Here is a 24,037-nt window from a genome sequence, read left to right on the forward strand (position 1 = left end):
TGGAGACCTCTTGTAACAATGTGTCTCCACTATTTAGTAAACTTTGTGATACATCAATTTTTACCAAGGAAATAAGAGATAAACTATCAAAAATTGATGAAGATCTGAAGGCAAGTGCACAACAATTGCAACTTGACCAGAGTTATAGAACTACCCACTACACAAAGATCAGATTCTTGACTGATATCTCGGTGGAATTACTGAGAGAAGAAACTAAAATAAGAGCTACATTGATAAATATATAGGGCATGATTCTTCCAAACATGGATGTATTGCATAAGCACATTGCACATGCTAAAATGCTCATCCATGAGAAAAACTTCTCAATTGCAGATCATATGGTAAAACTATCAGTAGACAAATTGCATTGCACACATGCAAGGTATTGCAAGAGAATTGGTACAAGACAATAGCACTAATTTTGAAGGTACATTCAGATTTCTTGTCACATTTTGGCATTATTGTACACTCTTTATAGCATACATCTTTGGCATTAATGTCAAGAAGGGGGAGAAGATGTATATTGTATAGGAGAGAAGATATAATATAAGGTGAAGTATACATAAAAGGGGAGAAAATGTATATATCAGATGTGAAGAGATGTAAAGTATATTGTATGAGGGAGCATTATCATAATGCATGTACAAATATTCAAAGATACATCTCTTACAAAACCAATTTTGAAAAATCTCAAAAACAGTATACTTGACTGAGTCAAAGACACAAGGTGATGGATAAAAGGTGTTCTTGGACTCTTTGGATTCAGTTTTGACTAATAAGTGTTTTTCTCACTAATGCCAAAGGAGAAGATTGCTGACATCTTAGTCATGTTTGTTATTAGTAACATACACTTATTCATATTGTAAGTATCTACTGATCATATTGTACGATTAATAGTGTTAATTGAACATTTCAGTATCTACCAAGTTCTATAGTTGCCACTGAGTGCAAGAGACAATATTCAGTTTGCGTTGACCAATTTCCACCAAGTTATTGATTAGAAATGTAACCCAAGCATCTCAGTGTATGTTGAGCTACTCAATACAAACTGACTTGTGCAGTGCTTACCAAGTTCATAGTTAATGTGATGTGAGTCTAGTGTTAACAAAGCCACTCAGTGTTAACCAGTGACTCAATTCATACAGAGCTCATGGTGATAGCATTGACCAACCTATGCAGTGTGAATCAAGTGATTCAATTTATATGCTAAGTTTCATAGTATTCACCAAGTCACTAGTGTAGACCAAGTTCAAGACTACTTGGAAGAGATCAGTATGGATCGAGCTTCTACATCTACCAAGTGCATGACAATGTTGAGCATTGATAATGGATGTCGAGTATTAGAACCTCACCAAGCTAATCTTCAGAACATGAGTTTCTTCATTTGGGCCAACTTTGTGTTTTTTTTATAAACTTGTATTGTGGCTGACTTTGTAATTTGTAATTTGGATTGGTATATATGTAATGTATTGTATTACATCCAATGTATGGTATGGAAGTAATGTAATAAGTAGAGAAAAGAAGAAGAGAAAATTACAAAGGCTACAATAGTATAAGGAGTAGCAAAGATCTATCTATCATAGCAAGGTGATTACTACACTCAAAGGAATCTCATTCAACAAACCAAGTTGTAGATCAAAGATCAGCTACTATTTCATCCTAACAGGTGGATCACTAGTCAAATCCTTTCACAAGGTAGACCTAATAGTCTTATGCAAATATCTTTACTAAGTGCATAGTCTTATGTAAATCTCTTTACTAAGTGCATAGTCTTATGTAAATCTCTTTACTAAGTGCATAGTCTTATGTAAATCTCTTTACTAAGTGCATACTTCATTCTATGTTTGTAAATCCTTTTGCAAGGTGGACCTAGTAGTCCTTATTGCTCCTAACAAGGTATATCATTAGAAGTGATCATTGTAAGCCTTAATAGGAAAACTTTATACTATAGTACTAAAGATTTTGGGTATCATCCCCACCCTAGTTTTACTTTCTGTTTGGAAGGTTTTTGGGTCACTAAATTGTGTGTCAAAAGTGTTAAGAATGCTTTAATGTTTTTTAGTTTCTCATACATGTAATTAGATCAGAATACACATGAAGGATTAATTTCTAATTAAGGATTAAGTTTTATAGGTTACCAATTCACCCCTCCCCTCTCAATAACTTAGCCTATCATAATATTTCCAAGAGATCAAAGGCAAATATTTGATAAGAAAATTCCAAAAGAAGGAGAACAAAAAGATGGAAGGATTCGATGACTTGACCTAATCCTAAGATCAATGGTGATGTTTAAGTGGAAAAATATTTAAATTACCTATTTAAGGAGGCACAAGGAATAATTTGGAAGTTTGGTTTGTTGTTGATTGGTAATTTTAAGGAGAAGCTTTGAAGAGGAGAATAATAGAGGTGAAGTATGAAGAGTTTGTGTATTGTAATTGCTTGAGGAGGTATCTAAATTTGAAAAGTGAGTTTTACTTTATAGATCAAACCTACTCTTACATTTTAACCATTGTATTAGTCCAAAATCCTTTAATCAAGGTTGACCAAATAGTCATTTTGTAGATCCTTTAATGAAGGTGACATTCTAATAAAATGTGCTGAAGTCCTCTACCAAGGCCACTCCTAACTAGGTGATTAAATCCTTTAAAAAGTTCACATTTGATTTTATGTTGTATAACCTTTAATGGGGTTGTCTCTTAATAGAGATCATTTCAAAAGAGTGAAAGGTTGGTAGCATGTTACTTGGTAATTTTTTCCAAATTGGGTTTCCACATAATATCTTAGTGTTAAAAGTTTTATTTTCATGTGTGGATGTTATTTTTTGGCATGCTTTATTTTATAGTAGTTTTTCTACTAGAAATCAATACATATAGAGATAAAGGGTTAAGATATTATATGAAATGTTAAATTGTTGATGATATGTTATAGATATTGCATGGGTATATGAGTTTGTTTAAGTTATTTGAAGTGTTTAAAATTTTAATCAATGCATCTAGAACTGAGGATGATTGACTCCCCCCCACCTCCCCACCCCTTCTTAGTCATTCTAAATCATTATGACAATTGGTATTAGAGCTCTAGTGATTGTCAAGAAAGTTTGAAGTGACTCAAGCCAAAGATCAAGATGTACAAGAGAGAGATACCTAAGGTAAACAAAGAGAACTTCCTAGCAAGGCAAAGGCTGATGAGATTACACTTATCTAGAATATGAGATGTTGTGTCCTATTACTTGGAAAATTATTACATTGAGGTTCCTAGACTTATGAAAGTTGAACAAATGAAATAAAAGAAGGAACACAATCAAATGATGATTAAACTTTCATCATCCCTTGGTTATGTAGAATTTTATGATGTGAAGGAATGCAATACTGCTAAGAAAATGTGGGACGTGTTGGAAAAAATACATGGTGGAGACAAGAATGTGTGAAGAGCTAAGGCATAAAGATTAAGAGGAAAGTCTGATGACATGAGAATGAAGATAAGAATATTGTATATTATTGTAACTAAATCAAAGAAGTATTGAATGCTATCAGAGGAGTAGAAGGAAATATAATTGATGAGAATATGACAAGTAAGGTATTGATAACTTTACTCCCTATCTATGCAACAAAGTATCTACAATTAAAGAAATAAGATGTGTGTCTAGTAATGGTCTACCCAAGATAGTCTGATTGGTAGAATTACTTCATTTGAACTATTAAATTTGGATAATTACTCCCCTGCTAATATTTCATCTTCATTCAAATCCCAACTAACCCTTGAGGGATCTAAGACAAAGAAGGCAAGAAAATATATTGAAAGTGATAGTGGATCTGATGATGACCATGACCAACTTGAAGTATTATTGGAAAGAAGACTTCCTATTGTTTGTTTTACATGTAATAAAGTTTGTCATATTCCAACTAGATTTTGTGATAGAGATGACAAATATGGGAGGAAAGATTTCAAGTACAAAGGAAGGAGAGATGGTAGAAGAACCAAAGACAAATGTAAGAAATCTTGCTACATTGATGAAGAGCATGGATCTCATATTAATTGTGATGAAAATGATGAATAAGTTGTTTATGTTGCAATGAAAGATGTTTCTCACGAGGATGAGAAAATTGTATTGATCTCACACGAGTAAGAATGATGGATGGATAATTGATAGTGTGGGTTTATCATATCATATGATTGGTAATACAAGTAAGTTTGATAAGCTAGAATATTATAATAAAAGAAGTGTTAAGTTTGGTAATGATGCACCATGTTCTGTGAAAGGCAAAGGATTAGTTAAACTGAATGAAAGGATCAAGTGTGACAATGCATATTGGGTTGATGGTTTGAAATATAACTTTTTGAATAGAGTAGTTGATAAAATCAAGTTATCATGTTGATTTCTAGAACAAGAAGGACAAGTCCTATCATGCTACTAGTGAACTAGTTGGAAGTGGAGAGAAAACAAGAGGTAATTTGTTCTATCTAGACCTATCTAAAGATTCTAGTGTATTTGTATAGTGTGAATATGTTTGGTTATGGTATAAGAGGCTATGTCATGTGGACTTTTATAATTTGATAAGAATAAGTAAAATGAAAAGATTTTAAGGGTTACCAATACTAAGAAATCCTCATAAAGTTATGTGCTAACAATGTTAAATGGTTCAAATGGAAAAGTCTAGTTTAAAGAGAAAGACATATTCTTCTAATGAAATTTTTGATTTGGTTAATACTGACTTATGTGGTTCTATTGGAGTATAGAGCCATTATGGTGATATATATTTTGTTTTTTTTGTTGACTTTTGAAGATTGATGACTCTGATGTTTCTTAAGAAAAAATTTGATGCATTTCAAATGTTTAAGTGGTATCTTTATAGATTTGAGAAAGAAATAGGAAAGAGTGTAAAATGTTTGAGATAAGAAAGAGTCGGTGAATTCATTTCAGATGAGTTCAACCTATTTTGGAATGAAAAAGGAATAAAGGAGAAAATTAGTGCACCAAGGGGACCACCTTAGAATAGTATAGTTGAGTGAAGGAATAGATCTATTATGGATTGTGCAAGAATAATGATGATGGAAAATGATGTTTCATGTAAGTACTAGAGAGAGGTTGTAACCACTATAGTCTATACTTTGAACTAAGTTAAACTGAAGAAATTAACAACCAAAACACCTTTTGAACTCTGATATGGATATGCACCAAATGTGAATTATTTTAAAGTCTTTTGAATAAAATGTTATGTATTGAAAGATGCAAGAAAAGGTAAACTTGATTTTGAAAGTGATGAAGCCATATTCCTGGGTTATTCCACTAAGAGAAAAGCTTATAAGTGTATGAAGTCTAACACCAAGAAAATTGTGGAAAGTGAAAATGTTAGAGTTGATGAATTTGAAGAGAAAAATGAAGAAGAATGAAAGAAAGAACCTAAAGATTATAGAATATGTGTATATGTCTATGAAGGTGAACCTAGCACCTTACCTAAACTAGAAAAGGTGGCTATCAAGAATTAAAAGCTAGACACTATCGAAGTTCTATAGAAGAGCTCTGTCAAGCATCAACAGTCTATTGACCATCTTGCTGTAGGAGCCAAGTCACAAATGGTAACTACCAAACACCAGACAAAGGAAGCTGATGTATAGTCAAAGATAAAAGAAGATACTGAACATGGAGAATCTAGTGAATAATGGCAAGAGGAACTAGGATCTAAACCTATGTTGGAAAAGAATGTAAGAAGACATCATGCACCAGAACAAATTATTGGTGATAAAGATTCAAGATTCATGACAAGAAGACTAAAGAATGACACATTTTTATTATGTGAGTTTGAGCCTAAATTTTTTAAAGATTCTTTTGAGAGTGAAGATTGGATGAAGTAAATGACTGGGGAAAATAAACTATTTGAGAAAAATTAAACATGGACATTGGTACCAAGACCTAAAGATAAAAATGTGATTTGAACTAAGTGGGTGTTTAGAAACAAGGTGAATGAGAAAGGTGAAGTCACAAGGAAAAAGGAAAGATTGGTTTGTAAAAGATATGCACAAGAGGAAGGGGTTGAATATGGACAAACATTTTCCATAGTTGCAAGTTTAGAAGGAATGAGAACTTTTCTTGCATGTATTTCTTATAAAGGATTAAAAGTGTACCAAATGGCTATATAATCTAAATTTTTGAATGAAATTCTAGAGCAAGAAGTCTACATTGAACAACCTTAAGGATTTGTTGATCCAAACAAAAGAAATATGGTATGTAAATTACACAAAGATTTATGTGGTTTAAAGAAAGCCCCTAGAACATGGTATAAAAGATTACTCAATTACTTGGTGAAGATTGGTTTTGAAAGAACCAATGACAGTAATAATTAATATCTAATAAGTGAAGTTGAAAAAAGGATAGTTGAAAAAAGGATATTTCTAGCTCAACTTGTAGTGATGACATCATATTTAGAGGAGAGGATTATTTTACCAAGTCATTTTCTGATCAAATGAAAAAGGAGTTTGAAATCTCAATGTTTGAAGAGATTAAATTCTTTTTTTTCTTGCAATTCTATTAGATGAATAAAGGTATTTTCATCACTCAATAAAAGTATATCAAAGAAATCTTGAAGACTTTTGGTATGGAAGAATCAAGACTAGTTGGAACATCGATGGTGATTGGACACAAATTATCAAAGAATGATGATTATACTAAGGTGGATTAAACATTGTACATGTCTATGATTGAGAAACTACAATATATTGTACTAGTAGAACTAAAATTGCATTAGCTATTAGAATTTTTGCTAGATTCTTAGCTAATCCTAGAAAAAAATCATATGATGGAAGTATAAAGAATACTAAGATACCTGAAAGGAATAGAAGACCATGGCCTATGGTACAAGAGGAGTGATAGATTTGAACTAAAAGTTTGTATAGATGTTGATTGGGTAGGAAAAATTGGTAATAGAAAAAGAACAAGTGGAGGAGCTTTCTTCTTGGGTAGAAGATTGATTTCATGGGCAAGCAAGAAGAAGAATTGTATTTTACAATCTACAAAAGAGGTTGAATATGTTGTTGCAGCTATGAATTGTTCAAACATTGTATGGATCAATTAATTATTGAAAGGGATGAAGGAACATATCACTATAACTATTATGATTTATTATGATAACACAAATGCTATAAACATATCAAAGAACCCTTTGATGTGTACAAAGATTAAGCATATTGAGATCAAGTATCACTACTTGAGAGAGATGGTATAAGAGAAATAAGTAATACTTGAATATGTGAACACAAAGGAGTAGCTAGCTAACCAATTCACTAAGGAAGTACCTAAGGATGCTTTTGAGTATCTAAGAAGCAAGTTAGGGGTGATCCCCTAGCTGAAGAAAACTAAGAGATGTTTCTTTGCATCAATTTTTATGAGCAAAATATCTTATAGATTGATGCAAGAGGTCACACTTTAGGAGCTACCTAAAGAAATGAAATTAAAGATACTAATATATGAGTAGAAGAAGCTACAAGGAGTTTATGAAGAGATGACATTATCAGATCAATCAATGCGGTGACATGAAGATGATGTGTGTATGAGTAAATGTCTATTGCATTATTGTCATAGAGGGAGATGAGGATGATCAAGTTACCATACAAGTTACTAGAAACAAAGAGAGAGAAGTGTAAAAACTGCCATACAAGAATGTATGAGGGAGATTATTACTGAGAAGATATATCAAAATAGAGAGAATTATTATTGTCAAAGAGGTTGACATATGTTCTGGTTGCTACAGAAAAGGGTATATACTAAGATGATAGAGGGATTATCCTAAGATTGATTGATTAAGAATCATAATAAAACTAAGAAAGAGAGAATCCAAACACAAAAGAAGTAGACAGTATAGTGTTGAGGATTTTTGGATCGCATAGTAACTAGTACAATAAGTATATGAGGTGTAGGTATTTCCAACACTACCAAAGAGGGAGATTATTAGAAATTAAATTTGAGCAATTTTTATGTTATCATTGATGTCATATCTGTTTATAAGACACAGTGTAAAACCTACTATAGAGATATTTACTAATAGTGTAGAGTGCCATAGTATTTGATTGATGAAGAGGATTTGAAAAGAAGAGATCATGTGATAAGCTAGAAAAAGGTTGAGTTGAGATGTGTTAAGTATCATGGAAATACAACAAGCACTTGATAGGTTAGTCCTCGATAAGATAATTTGTTGTTTAATCAATAAATGAAGTGTACAAGACAATTGGATAAAGCTAAGAGTTGAAACAAGTCAAAATGATAAGTGTGATAGAGTATCAACCTTACATGGTCAATGAAGGAGTTGAAACTGAGGATTAAGGAACTCAATTCAAGTTGATCCTTAGTTATTGTCAAGAAAATGTATGAAGAACTATAGTTTCCATTGAGCATAGTATTGACCAAGCAAGCATGTTGATGCCAAGTGAGATATTATAGTGATATTATAGTGATTTTTGAGTTACACAGTGATGACTGAGCTGAAGAACAAAGTGATTGTTGAGTGACAATAGAAGTTATAGTTTGAGAATGATTTGATTTTGAGGCCAAAATTGTTAGAATTTTGAATTAGTCAAAGCACATAGAAGATAAGAATTAATGAATTGGCATATTTAATGCACAAGGAAGGTTTGTTACAAGATCAAAGGAAAACATCTAATCAAAAGTTTCTAGAAGAAGAAGATGGAGGAGGAAAACCAAAATATGGAAGGATTTGATGAAATTGACCTAACCCTAACATCAATGGTGATGTTTAAGTGGAAAAAGATCAAAATACCTATTTGAGGAGGCATAAGGAATAAGTTGAAAGGTTGATTTCTTGTTGATTGGAAATCTTAGGGAGAAGTTGTGAAGAGGAGAACAATAAAGATGAAGTGTGAAGAGTTTTTGAAGTGTGATTTCTTGAGAAGGTGGCAACAAGATTAGTGATGGAGATGTGAATGAAGGCAAGTCAATGAACTAATAGATGGGTGAATGGAGATCTGAAATTATAACGTGAGTTATCCTTTATGGATCAAACTTACTATTACACTATAAACATTGTATAAATCCAAAATCTATTAATCAAGTTTGACCTAACAATCATTTTGGAAATCCTTTAAATGAAGGTGACATTCTAATGGAATATTCTAAAGTCCTCTAGAAAGGCCACTCCTAATAGGATAATTTATCATTTAACAAGGTTACATTTAATAGTGTAGTGTATAACCTTTAACAAGGTTGGCTCTTAACAAATCTCACAAGTTAGAAGAGTGAAAATTTAATAGCATGTTAATTGGTGGTTTCTCCCAAATTGGATTTCTGCATTAAATCCTTTGTCACATGTGTTATTTTTATGTGTGGATGTTATTTTTTTGTATACCATATTTTATAGTAGTTTAATTACTTTAAGTCAACACATATAGAGACAAAGAGTTAAGATATTGCATGAAACTATCATGTCCCAAATTTTTAATGTAATTTTTTTAATTAATCTAATTAATTAACTACTGTTGGTGTAAATAAGTATTCACTATTTACACTTTACTTAGGTCAATGCATTATTTTATTAGTTATTACTTTGACACCTAGGAGTTTGCATACTCTTATGAGTTCTCATGTTGACAACATAGAAGTAAGAAACTCTAATTCAACACATGGTGTCTACAACGCTAGAGTATGCATAATTAACTAAGATGTCATGTTGACAACATAGTTATTTGCACTCTTATTTTAGCAGATGGTGTCAACAACATAACTTTACTTGCTACACCTTTGTAGGCTTATCCTCTCATCATCACACTTACTCTTGTGCTTAATGCAGGATAATCCACTCCTAGTGGACCTCTGCTTGTTGTAAGACTTATCAGTGTGCTAACTCCTAGACATTCTAGAAGCATTTTAAAGGCCTTTATATATAGGCACTCCTATTGTGTATGTACATGACATTACATCAATTCATTTTGATATTGTTATTCTGATTATACTTTGGTCTATTTTGTGCTTGTACTTGAGTTCCTTCATCTTGGGTGATTTTTCCCTAAGGAAAATTCTTACATGGTATCAAAGATGAGGGATTTTCTCTTCACACAACCATTGGAGACCATCTTATTGCCTCATCTCTCTGAGGACTTCGACTCAGATCTAGAGTATCACAGTCATTAAGAGTGTCTAGAGCCAAAGAAGACCTTGCCATTGCATCTGGAATGTTGATTTGGTGAAATTTGACTATAAATTTGCCTTCCCTAGGTCATAATCTAATTTGAGGCAAATATATTTTGAAAATCGGCACTCGAAGGCCCAATTTACAAATTCAATATGACCATTTTTTAGATTTGTGAATTTATTTTTAGATTAGTATTTATTTTCTTTGCTATTTTTGTTAGAATTTTTCTACCATTTTCTTGCAAATTTTTGGAATTTTTTTTAGCCTACTAGACTTGTAGAGAATTTTTTTTGCAAGAACTGGGTAGTGAAACCCTGGACCCCACAGGAAATATTCACTGTCACATCAAAATATTCCATTTACTTTGGCGGTTACCACACACCTGCAACCACACCAGCAAGCTTCAACATATTTTATCAGTAACCACAAACCATTCCAGTGTTCCATATTCTAGTGAGTGACAACCATAATCTAGGTGCTTTTTTTTGGTTTACCCCCATGAGATTTTTCATTTATACACCCATCGAGGTGTTTACCTACTGCATGTGGGATTAAACATACCTTTCACCAGGATTTTATACTATGTTATCGGTGTTATGCATTTCTAGTGACCACGCCAACATCTAGCCTAGCTTTGATGCCACCATGCGGCACACATTGAACCCCTTCACACATGTACCTCTAGCCAACTCAGTGCCAACTCACTGAGAGAAATATGTCATAGTCACACTCTATCATGCTATCTATACGATCAAGCCTAGTCAACAGTGTCCTAACCAATTATCTACCATACACAATCCATAGTCAGCGCCATGTCAACAACTATACAGTTAGCTCCCCTTGCCATGTAGATGACTAGCTTAGGTGACACATCATCATTACATCAGCACCATACAGGACAAATTAGCTCCACATGTACCACCACATAGCCTACCACCTCACTCGATTGTACCTAACACATCAAATTTTGTACAATTGTTGATGTCATCACTGACATCACCTGCCACGTCAACCAGGGGCCTTTTTCACTGACATAAGTATTTTACTATGCTAAATTTAATGGTCATCTGACTGTCATTTCCAAGAAAAATTGAACTACTGTGATTTTCATTTGACCATCAAATTTAACCTCAGTTTTCTACCTAGACCCCTCTTTAGATGCAGTTTTGATTTAACAGTCTGACTTAGGGAGGTCATAACTTAGTCATCCAGACTTCAAATCAGGTGCAATTCTTTTTTATTTTGGGTAGAATTTCTTGAGCTTTTTAGTGGTGCTATTCTTTTCTCATTTTGGTGCACAAATTTGTGAGAAAATGCATTTTTTGGCAATTGTACCTATCTAATCCTACATTTTGCAACTTTAAATGCTCTGTATGAGCTCATCTAGACTCCAAAATAGGTTCCATTTTTTTGAAAGTGCTTAATTTTTTGTCCACTTTCTAGATCTGTAATCAAATTATAGGGTTGTATGGGCAAAAATATCACTTTTAGAATTAGGTCCTTTTTTGCATTGTAATGCTTTGATTACACTTCAAAATTGTTGTACATTTTAGCTATAGTGCTTAATACCAGATTTGAACCTCAAAAGGTAGTTGTAAATGGAAAAATCAGAAGTCCACTTTGTTCATTTTGACAAGTGGCCTATTGTAAATGCACTACATATAAAGTGCCAAAAGCATCATTTTTGGGGGGGTCTTTTGATTGAGTGAATAGGGGGTGTCTCTTGAGTTCTTGTGTCTCTCTTTTGTGCTCTTTTTTACTTTTCTACATCATGGGTTCACCTAAAACTCCACTTCTAACTTCACATAATTATACTACATGGAAAGATATTGTATGGAGTAGATTAATGGAAAAAGGTTTAAATCTACATGTCGATGGTACAATTACCAAACCCACTGATGCTACAACACTAGTTGATTGGCAAATCAAAGACAATTAGGCTTAGGAATTATTCGGAGTTGTGTTCACAAAGATCTCTTCTTCCACATTTCCAACTTTAAGGATGCCAAGGGTGCTTGGGACAAACTTGAAGGGTTGTATGGTAAGGTGGATGAGGAAAATGGATACCAAATTGAGGATGATCTACTTCTCTTGGATCCTAAGAATTTTGACACAATTCAAGACTATATCAACAAAGCCAATGAATTGAGAGCACTACTTAAAGATTGTATTGATTCCATGAAGGATGATAGATTGATTCATCACATCTTGAAGAGGCTACCTTTAGAGTATGCATCTTTTGTCTCAAGTTACAACACTCACAAGTTGACCATGGGAAGTGCCTTCACTAAGCCTATGTTTGATGCATTTGCAAAAATGTTGATGTTGGAACAATCCAAGTTGATAGATATGGGAATTCTCAAGTCATCAAAGACCAAAGCATTGGTGGCTACTAATGAGAACCAATCAAATCAAAGTGGCAAAATCTCTACCAACAGTAATTAAAAGCAATGCAAACAAAAATCACAATCAAAGACACAACAATCTTCCCCTCATAGCAAGGAAATTCTTCTTCCAACAAGAAGGGAAACAATGACAAGAAGGACAAACTATTTTGTGCATATTACAAGAAACCAAATCATGATGAGCATCATTACAAGACTAAGAGAAATGATAAGTTGGAAAACTTACTAAGGAGGAACAAAATCAATGTGCCAAATGCTTCCAAGGATTCCACTCCACCCACTTCAAAGGGAAGAGGGAAAGCACTTATGGTAGGTTCAAGTTCTTCAGGGGAATGGATTCTTAACTCAGGTGCCTCATATCATATGGGTTCTTCAAAAGGAGACTTTTCTTTATTGAAGCAGTCTAAGGTGCCTCACATCTTTGTAGGAGATGATACAAAAATGGAATTTGAAGGGAAAGCACAAGTGGAGATAGAAAATGGGGAATTCAAAGAAGTTCTCTATGTTCCCAACCTTAGCTCTAATCTCTTTTCAATCTACCAAATCGCTCACTATGGAAATGGAAATAAAGTGGAGTTCCTTCCAAATTCAGTAATGGTGTGCAATCTTAAAGATGATTCATTGGTTGCAGTGGGTAAAGTCAATCATGGAAAAAGGCTTTATTCTTTCTCCCACTTTGTGCCTAGGTCTCCCTCACATGCCTTGTTGACTCAATCTCATTGACAAAGAAAATTATAGCATGAGCAGTATGGACATATTGCCTTCTACTATCTTCATCAACTTAGCTCAAAAAATATGGTCAAAGTTCTACCTCAATCAACTTTTCTAAAGGTGAATGTTCAATTTGTTCAATGTATATGGATCTAGAAGAACAGTATGACAAAGGGAAGTCTTGGAGAGCATCAATTGTTCTTGAGTTGGTTCACATAGTTCTAGTAGGTCCTTTTGCAATGACATCAATTAGCAAGGGTTGCTATATTCTCACTTTCATTGATGACTTTTCATGCTACACATGGGTCTACTTTATTGATCACAAGAATGATGTGTTTGATAATTTTCTAGCCTTGAAGAGTCATGTTGAGAAGCAATCAAGGAAAGCCATCAAAGTTCTTCGTATGGATAATGAAACTAGATATGTGAACTCAAGACTTAGAGACTTTTGTGAACTTGAGGGTATTCATCTTCAGAATCTAGTAGCATTTAGTCCACAAAAGACAAGTGTTGCAGAAATGAGGATTAGAACTCTTAAGTCTATGGCAAGTTGCATGATTCAAGTCAAGTCTCTTGATCCATCACTTGAAGTCAAAGCTATAAGGAGTTCCAATCACATACTTAATAGTTCTCCTCATTATGTCTTAGATGGAAAGACTCTTTTTGAGGCATGGTGTGAAAGAAAACCAATTCTAAAACACTATAGAGTTTTTGGTTGTCTAGTATGGGAAAACATATATTCTAGGGAATGCAAGGCACCACCATCAAGGCCTTGTACTTTCATTAGATATGAAGACATTGTTAAGGCATATAGACTTATGGATCCTGAGACTCGTGAGATCTTCATAGAGAGGAATGTTCACTTTGAGGAAAGTTCACCTAGCTTATCCTCTAATCCTCTCCATGCTACATACATTGTGGAAACTGATAGTGACACAAGTGATAGTGATTCAATAGATTCATATATGTGGGATCCTATTGAAAAATCTGGAACAAGGTCACAATATCAACATATTCCACATGCATGCATTTCTACAGTGATAGGTCCATGCAAATCAATATAGATGGGTACACCTTGTCTTCTAGCACCAGCATCAGGGGATGACTTCATGATAGATATTTCAAATTTTTGTGTGGAGTCATACACAGAAAATATTGGAGACATCATTGATGATATACATCTTCTCTTTGATGAAAAAGATACTTCTTCATTTGTTACAAGGGCTCACTTTGACCCTCCTATCCATTCTCTACATGATTAGTCTTTCCAGGTTGATATGATTGTGGATCCTTATGCACAGTAGTTGTAGGAGGTCTCTTTATCATCTAAGGAGATAGTTGGTTCTTTGGGATATTTTCTACATCCATCCTTGCTAAATCTGACATTGTTCTTTTCAATAGTATTGGAAGGGGCAATAGTCAGTATCAACACAAGGACAATTGAGAAGGTTTCAAAGACATTGTTCATCATTAGGATTCTTTCTACACATTGGGGAAGCATCTCATTTTTACCTATGATATTGTTTCTTGCAAATGGGAGGAATGTTATTCAGCAGTCTTGGATCAACTTCTACATTAAAGCAGCTATCATTGCTTGGCATTCTTCATTTGGGGGTGGGTGGGAGACTACCTTGTCTCCTTTCTTCTTCTCTCTTTTGGGGGCGGACCTTTTCCTCTATTGGGATTGTGTTCTTCTCATACTTCTCCTTTGTATATACTTGATGTATGTCATAATGGGGGGGTCTTGATTACTCCATCCATCCATGCATCTTGATTTTCATCTCTCTTTTTGGGGGAGGGTTTTTCCCATTAGTTTTTCCCTCTTTCTCTACTTTATGAAATATTTTATTGCATTTTGTACATGGGTACCTAATATGGCCTAGTAATCGGGACCCGTCTTGTATTTTCATCCTAGCTTTTGTAAGCTTAAGTGCTTTCCCCTAAGTTGCACTTAAGGGGGGGTGTTCATGTAAATAAGTATTCACTATTTACATTTTACTTAAGTTTACTTAAGTCAATGCATTATTTTATTATTTATTAGTTTGACACCTAGGAGTTTGCATACTCCTATGAGTTGTCTTTTTGACAACATAGAAGTAAGCAACTCTAATTGAGCACATGGTGTCTACAACACTAGAGTATGCATAATTAACTAAGTTGTCATGTTGACAACATAGTTATTTGCACTCTTATTTTAGCACATGGTGTCTACAACATAATTTTATGTGCTACACCTTTGTAGGCTTATCCTCTCATCATCACACTTACTCCTATGCTTAATGGAGGATAATCCACTCCTGGTGGACATGTGCTTGTTGTAAGACTTATTAGTGTGTTAACTCCTAGACATTCTAGAAGTATTCCAAAGGCCTTTATATAAAGGCACTCCTAGTTTGTATGTACATGGCATTACATCAATTCATTTTGATATTGTTATTCTGATCATACTTTGGTCTATTCTATGCTTGTGCTTGAGTTCCTTGATCTTGGGTGATTTTGCCCTAAGGAAAATTCTTACAACTAGTCCTAGAATTTAAATAATATAAGGACCTTTAATTAGTCACTTTAATCAATTAATATGTGGCCCAAGATAATATTTGTATGTATGGTTTTGATTGATTTAGTATATCTCAGACCCAATTTTATATTAGTGTCCATTGGTAAGTGTTGTCATTGGCTATCTTTGTACACCCTTAGAAATGTTTTCCCTGACAGGTATTTAATCACAGCTTGTAGGTAGTTGTAGGTATGCAATTTGGATTATTTCTTTTGTACTATGAATTCCAGTTGGGATTCTCTGTTGTTCTCCATTTTAGAAGCAAAGGATCTTCCCTACTTGGCTTGTCCAATGTTGATGGGATTCAACCCTCACCCTGTTCCATTGTATATAATACTTTTCTTAGATTTGACAAATTGGAGCACCATGTTTTGGAAAATATTAATTGAATGATTATTCATGTTCAATCTCCATTCTTGTTTGGCTTTATCTATCAAATTTGGATATATAAGTTTATGGTTGCATGATTGGGCATTCTTCCTCTATCCATACACCATCGACCAATTTCCTCCCTCCTACCATACAAATGACTCTACCTTCATTCTGTGTATGGCTTGTCCTACCTCTACTATATGGCCTCCCTTAGACTATTGTATGACCTCCCCTTGACTACTGCACAATATTGGCAATTGAGGCCATACAACACAAGAAAAAAGACCACATGGCACAAGTTGTGGTCATGCAACATGGGTTGTGGCCACATAGCAAGGGTTGTGGTCACACGGCACAAGCAACTAAGGCTGCGCAACATGGGTTGTGGCTGTGCAACATGGGCAACTGAGACCACACAACATGGGCAATTGAGGTGGCATATCAAAGTCAATTAAGGCCATGCAACATAGGCAACTAAGGTTGCGTAGCATGGGTAGAGGCCAAGTAGCATGGGCTGTAGCCATGCAACACAAGCAATTGAGGCCATGCAACACGGGTTGTGGCTATGTAGCACTAGCAACTAAGGCCACACAACATGGGAAATTGAGCCCCTACAACATAGGCAACTGAGGTTGTGTAGCATGGACAACTAAGGCTATGCAGCACAGGCAACTAAGGTTGTGTAGCACAGACAACCCAATGTTGCTAGGAATAGAACATTATAGTGGTATCAGAGCAAAAACCATTAGGGAGCATCTCTAAAACTTTTAGGAACATTACCAAAACTATTTAGGAACACTATAGTGGTATCAGAGTAGAAACTATTTAGAAGTATCTTTGAAACTTTTGGGAACATTATCGAAATTGTTCGGGAATACTACAAAAATGTTAAACTATTAATGATATGCTATAAAGATAGAGTGCGTATTTGAGTTTTTTTAAGTTGTTTAAAGTGTTCAAAATTTGAATCGGTACATCTGGACCTGAGGATAACTGATTCACTCACCCCCTCTCTATTATTTGAAATCATTATAATAATGTCACCATTTTAAGTTTGGATTTGAGAAGTGCATTTTCTAATCTCAAATCTTTTTGACTTTTCTTCTCATCTTCTATCAATCTCATCTAAAGATTGGTAATTTCAATCACATGATTTAGAATCTTGTTCTCCTTCTTAATCTTAGAAATTGCATCATTATCCTAGATCTAATCTTTTGACTCTTTCATGGATTTGACAAATTCAATCTTATCTTTCAACTTTTGAATGTAATATTTTGCCTCTTTATATTTGTTCTCCATATTTTCTCTCTCCTCTATGATTACATCAAGTTCCTCAAGACTTTCTTCTAAGTTCTTTTGTAATTGATTCATATCCATAGTGATTTTACACAAGTTGTTAGGCCTCCTCTAAGTAACTAGGCTCTAAAACTAATTGTTAAAAATAAGAATACTAAGAGGGGAGGGTGAATTAGTCTTTTGAAAAAAATCTCAACTATGAATATCTTTAACAATCTTAAAATATGCACATATTATTAAACTAAAAATTAAACATAACAATAACACAATGCAACTCATATCACCATTAATTGTGAACTAGGGAGACCCTGGCCAAGGGAAACCCCTAGTGGGGATGATACCCACAAAATGATCCACTAATAAAAAGTATCTTGTGAAAGATATTGACCACGTTAGGAGTCTATTACATCTGTATAGTGTATATGTCCTTGTTAGAGGACTAGGCCTTGTTAGAAGCCTCAACCCTATTAGGAGTTTGTATGAAAATTACAAGAGTGTCAAGATGAGCCCACTTGTAAAATGTGCATATACAATGATATATTTAGTACCCAAGACGTATAGATACAAAAACCTCTTCACATAGCTTATATCTTCAATATCTAATTTATTCTTGTTAGCTCTTGTTACAGAAATTTGCATATACTTCCTTTTCTCTACTCTTTCATAAAATTTGCATCACAATTTAATGACATAGTCATCACATTAACAACACAAATATTCACATCCAAAACTCTTTCCTTTATACCCAATTATTTTTGCCTTTGGTTTTCAAGTCTTCACACATGTCCCAAAATACAAAATTGAAATTTTCTAACTTAGGGTTAACATATTGGATATCATCCCATAAATTTAAGTAATTATTTTAGCAATCCAAAATAATTCCTTAACACAATTAATCATTCTTCTCAACTCTATCATATTTTGTCTATACATAACTGTAACAATTAAATTGTTAATATCTCTATATGTACAACTCATCATGACTTGTTCTCTCCAATATGGAATCGACATACTCTATACTATCCTCCCTCAAGTGTGCACATGCCAATTAGATCTCTGTGAAGCTTGCTAATAAAAAATTTATCTCCGCTGATAGTTATCCTTCATGACACTTAGAAAAGTTTCTAAGTTATCTTCCTCGAAACATAACTCCAAGGTTTTTTCATTAAATATAGTATATATTTTTCTATAAAGGAGAACCACATAGTATCTTTATATTCTCCTCTTAGCCAAATTGCAAACAATTTCATCATCTAGACTAGGACTATTGTTGTCTTTCTTAGCATTCTGAAGGCACATGTCTTATTTATAGCTAAATGCAAGGTCAAGATATTTGTGTTAAATAGATTGTTTGTAGCCTCTCCAATAAAAACATATAGAAAGTTTTTATTTTCCATTGAATTGTGTCTAAACATCCTATTCACCATACAACATGAAGATATTTGCTACTTCAAAATACTTTTCTCATAAAATAATTGTTTAGGTTCAAGCCACATTTTTTGTCAAAATTATTTGGCAAGTTTGATAGGTTGCATGACCTTGGTTACAATGAAATGTTTCATCCTTTTGTAGTAGACTCTCTTTTAATTACCAAAGCCTATAGTGGTCTACCCTCATTTGTGTGCAAGAATTTATGCTAACCAAACTTCCAAGCCTTCAAGCTTTAGAGTTTCATTAGCAATGTTTTTTAACTCTTCAAGATCTTTTCTATTGAGAAACTATGCCAACTTACACTTGGGAGAATGGTCATGCATAATATGATCTTTCTAGTCATGGCAGGTCATGACAGGGAGATATTTGAATTGCTTTCCTATCGAACTAGCTACTAGAATTACTATATAATATTTTCATCACCTCTCAAACACAATGCTAGAAGGATCAATGATGGTATCCAAATACTAAATTTGACAGATACTTATCTCAACAAGGATACATTTGTCTTTCGCACAATATTTCTATGGTGGAGGTGTTGAACCAAAAATGGCATGTTCCCTCATTGAATTATCAATGGAGGCAATGGTTTAATACATGATTTAATCTAGCATTAAAGAACCTAAAATTACTCATAAAATTTAATTAGTTTTTACTGTTGGAAGTCTTATTGTTGGGTGCTTGATTGGCATTAATGGTGTTTTATCAACCCCCATAGCCCTTTTTGCAATCAACTTTAAACTTTGTCCACCGCTTTTGTCTTTTACAAGAGCTGAAAATTATTAGATCTATATTCATAACCTTTTTAGCCCTTTCAATCTAATCATGTTTTATTGACCAAATATTTTGCTTGGAGATTGCATTTCTCTTCCCTTTCAATTCCTCCATGTTTGGAACACTTTAAGAATGATAATTCCATTTCAAATATGGAAGGAAATGAATTCAAAAAATATCTCAAATACTATTATCCACACTAATGTGTCCATTTTGTCTAAGCCATGTATCTGTAAAAATATTCTCTTACAAATTTAGGTTCAAGTAGATAATGTTTTCCTTATGAAGGCTCATTTGTAGGGGCTTCAACAACATTGGGGCAATTCTCCCTATATTACAGCTCATGTTCATCTATATGGATCTTCTTCTAGCACCCTTCCACATTCCTAAGGAAGGCATTGGGGATACAATGATTCAAGTAGGCAAAGAAATTATTGCTCCACACCTCCTTGATAGCCCACTCCTCCTTGACACTACTCAACATGTGCATTCAACACACAAAATGGCTACAAATTCTCTCGTATTCAACCTAACACTTTCCCAACACCTACTTGGCCACCATCTTCTACTTTGGGTTGGCAAGTTGGTGAACCAAGTGGTTGGACTTCAACTAAGGATTTCCCTTAGAAGCTCTCATTATCCATTTTTCCTCAATGTGATAAAGAGAAGGAGGTTGAAGAAAATGTTGCTAGTGGTTGACACTTCTGGATCTAGAACCCTCTCAGATCCATGTATTGGGATATTTTAATCATAATTTTCATCATCCACTGCCCTCAAATACTACTATTATAGCATGAGGAGTCCCTCGTTGGCTAGCCTTAAGTGCTTTGTTTTTGTTTTTACTATTGACCAAGGCAGAATCCTTTTGATGATTTTGGTTTTGGGTTAACCCTGAGATGGGAGAGAGTTGATGATTCCTCCCAAGCACCATTAAGAATTTCTTCAATTTATGTACTCTTTATTTATAAGTTAGTATAAGTTTGTATTGAAATTTTTTTTTATTGATGCGTACATTTTAATTGGTAACACACACACACACACACACACACACACACACACCAACATATTTATAAGTGAAAAATATAAATATTGACTAAAAGAATATATAACTTTTTCAAACTTGAAAGCTAGCATGAAAAAAAATGTCAATAACTATTGATGATAAGATCAAATTTTGACATTATAAATAATCTAGTGGTCGAGCACTTGTTTATATCAATTTAGCAAATGCTCTCAATTATTGATATAGTTGTTTCACAATCCATGTACTATTGATAAGATATTTTCTCGTCTCAACCAAGTACAACTCTCAATATTTAAGAAGATGATGTAACCACAAATAGTCAACACTTAATTATTTATAAAGTTTATGAAGAATTAATTAAAATTATACAAATCTGTCCCTTTCAAAGTGTAAAGGTGTGAGAATAATAATTTATGAATCATCGTGATCACATAATCATAATGGTTTATATATTATAACCATATAAAATATTGCAAAATATTAATTTTATTAAAAGTAAACACACTTTAATAAATAAATATTAAATGCCATACAACAAATAAAGAATGATGAACTGCTATCCAAATGATTTGTTACAACTCTGAATGAAATCTAGAATCTAGAGAAATTATACTAGAAAGAATTGAAAAAAAAAAAAAAAAAAAAAATTATATACAGAGATTATGCTTTTAACATTGTTTAACGGACTTTAATGATAACATGTAAGAATCTAATAATATAAATGAAATAAACCAAAAACTCTTATATGACTTATGAGAGTAGTACTACATTTTTAAAGGACAAAAAAAACTTCATGTTAAGATTTCGGTATGAAAAGCAAACCAAAACTGGAAATGCTGGGAAAGCTACAACTTAAGTAATGATTCTAAACAATACATACTTGAAATCTTTGGGGTACTGTATGGGTTTTCCAGAGGGGCCAGAGACAACAAGGGCCACACTTGCATCACATAATATGCTCAACTCTTCTGCCTTCTTCAGCAACCCTCTGCTTCTCTTGTTAAATGTAACCTGCCTGTTTGCTTTATTCTCTATTCTCTTCATCTCACGTTTTCCTCTACCCATCTAACATCAAATCACCACATGTTATTTTCACTATCCTCAAATATACCCAAACATTCATTTCCCTCAAACGCAGATATGATAATGTTGGAGTCCAAACATTATCTTAGACCAGGTAAACAACAAAAATATGTCCTCAAAATATCACTATAAAGAAAACATCATTTGAAATCAGAAATAATAGCAATTATACTATAATGAATTTGTGAAACTCTGATATCATTAATATAATAAATAATAATCTGAAATCCCAAACTTTAAAACACAAGAAAAGAAAGAGAAACTTTAATATATAATAAGAACTCAGTTACTTACCTTATAATAATGGTCCAACAGAATCTTCTTCTATCTTAAGTTCCTTTCTCCTGCACAAGGAACAATTGCTTAGTCTCTCTTTGTCTCAGGAGAAGAATTTCAGGAGGAGAATTGCTTAGTATGCAAACCTTTTCTTTATGGTTCCCCAAAACCACTTGCTGTTTGTCTAAAACACAACTTGGTATCAAATACAAATAGCAGCAGTCCGGATAGAGTAGAATAGAAGTGCCCTTTTGACTGTCTTCTTTCTGATTGTACGAGTCTGACCACAACCGAGACTGTAATGTAATGGCTGTGTCTTAGTTGTTAAAGAAGTAATAATTATATTTGGATTTTGATCAAACCTATGTTAAATGCTCCAACATTGTTCAGGTCATGTCAAATCTAGTTTGGAGTCGACAACTAGTAATAGATTGTCTTTTGTCGTACTAAGTTTGTGATGACAAACTTATTGGGAGGAGTTATCGTTGTGACCTCTGATCATGACTATTCATGATATTTATAGTGACACACATTGCTGGATGCCATGTTTGAATGGTTGAAATCTAAGAGTTTTAGGCCTTCTATTTTCAATCTTGTAGAATATTTAATAATTATGTTTCAAATATTTGATTTCAACATTGGTAGACTATATTATATTATATTTAATTTTAAGAGATATTGTAAAATTTCTCATTCATATATAGTTTGTATATCGATTGTAAAATAATTAAAAGCAATAGAAAACAAATTGAGAACAAAATGCATGTCACCTACAAACAACTCTAAGAAACCAAGGATACCAAAACATGTTAAGACGAATACAAGTGTTACACCCATATGCCAAATGAAATGTAAATTCACATAAAATAATACATTTAAAAAATAAATTAAAAACATTGAACTTTAATATAATTGAGATAAATACATTATTAAAATATTATCTAAATATTGAAGATATAAATGATATATTAGTGAAATTGAATAGTAGTTTATTAATTGAGAATAAATACACAGGTATTTAATAGGATATTTTATTTAGTTAATCTTTATTTATTATTATTTTTTATGTTTAAAGCAATAAAACTAGGGTGTTGTGCCTTGAATCTAACTTTCTAGCAAGCATCTATTAACATTTCCAACATATGAACAATATATCAAAATGAGTTGAAGGAACTTAACAAACAAAAAGTAACTATTATCTTTGGTCTGGGTATCTACTACTAACACTAAAAATGTCTATTATGTAGATCAACATAGCATTTAAATTCATTAAATAGTGTCGCCTAGGGCCATACTAGAAACCATAGAAACTAATACTATAAGAGATAACCTAGGACTTTGCTAAAAAGGAAATACAATATTACATGGGTTATGGGGTTTAAGATGGACATAAAAAGGGGGATGGCGAAGGTGGCATAGGGAAATATTGCCTAAACAAGGGGGATTTATTGGTTGGGGTGGGGTTTTATATATGAAAATGGGTGTGGGGGCTATGGAAAGGATATTGGAGGGGCGTGAAAGGAGTTTGGGACATTATTCTTTGAAAATAGAAGGATACTTTAGTATATTACAAGGGCACATGTTATGATTCAAATTCACTAAGTAAAGTCCCTATGAAGTGATAATAATCCCAAATCTTAAATAGAGTTTAAAACAAGGCCACATGGGCCACTAATAGCATCAAAAACTAGAGAAAGGTACCAAGACCCTAGCCTTTCCTCTACTTGTATTTCTTGTTGAGCATCAACATTACCCAATACTTTGTGAGGAATTTGTATTAATAACTAAAAAATATGACTACAAATTCAACAAAGATTGTTTCTTTTAGTGTTTTTCATTAAAAAAAATTAAGAGAGAAATCTAATTGAGTTTCACTTTTGATAAATATCTAGCGTGTTTTTTACAATGATATTTTAAAGCCAAATAAAAAAGGTAAAGGCATCTCTATACTTTATGTATGTGGATGATGTAT

At 33.3% G+C, this 24,037-nt stretch overlaps 1 protein-coding gene across 1 annotated transcript in view; it reads right to left on the reverse strand.

The window, feature by feature from the left end:
- LOC149547757 (agamous-like MADS-box protein AGL11) overlaps positions 1–22,340 on the reverse strand; it is a 110,601-nt gene extending 88,261 nt beyond the window's left edge. Inside the window, exons 1-3 of the mRNA XM_089794797.1 lie at positions 22,212–22,340; positions 22,084–22,133; positions 21,587–21,771 (exon numbers count right to left, since the gene is read on the reverse strand). Of these exons, the coding sequence (XP_089650923.1) occupies positions 21,587–21,771 (185 nt within the window). The 5' untranslated portion in view covers positions 22,084–22,133; positions 22,212–22,340. The remainder of the gene's footprint in view (positions 1–21,586; positions 21,772–22,083; positions 22,134–22,211) is intronic.
- Positions 22,341–24,037: the final 1,697 nt, after the last annotated feature.

Source organism: Cupressus sempervirens, chromosome 7 (genome assembly GCF_028749045.1).
Source record: "Cupressus sempervirens isolate cs-2001-9-10 chromosome 7, ASM2874904v1, whole genome shotgun sequence".
In the NCBI taxonomy this organism is placed as follows: Eukaryota; Viridiplantae; Streptophyta; class Pinopsida; order Cupressales; family Cupressaceae; genus Cupressus; species Cupressus sempervirens.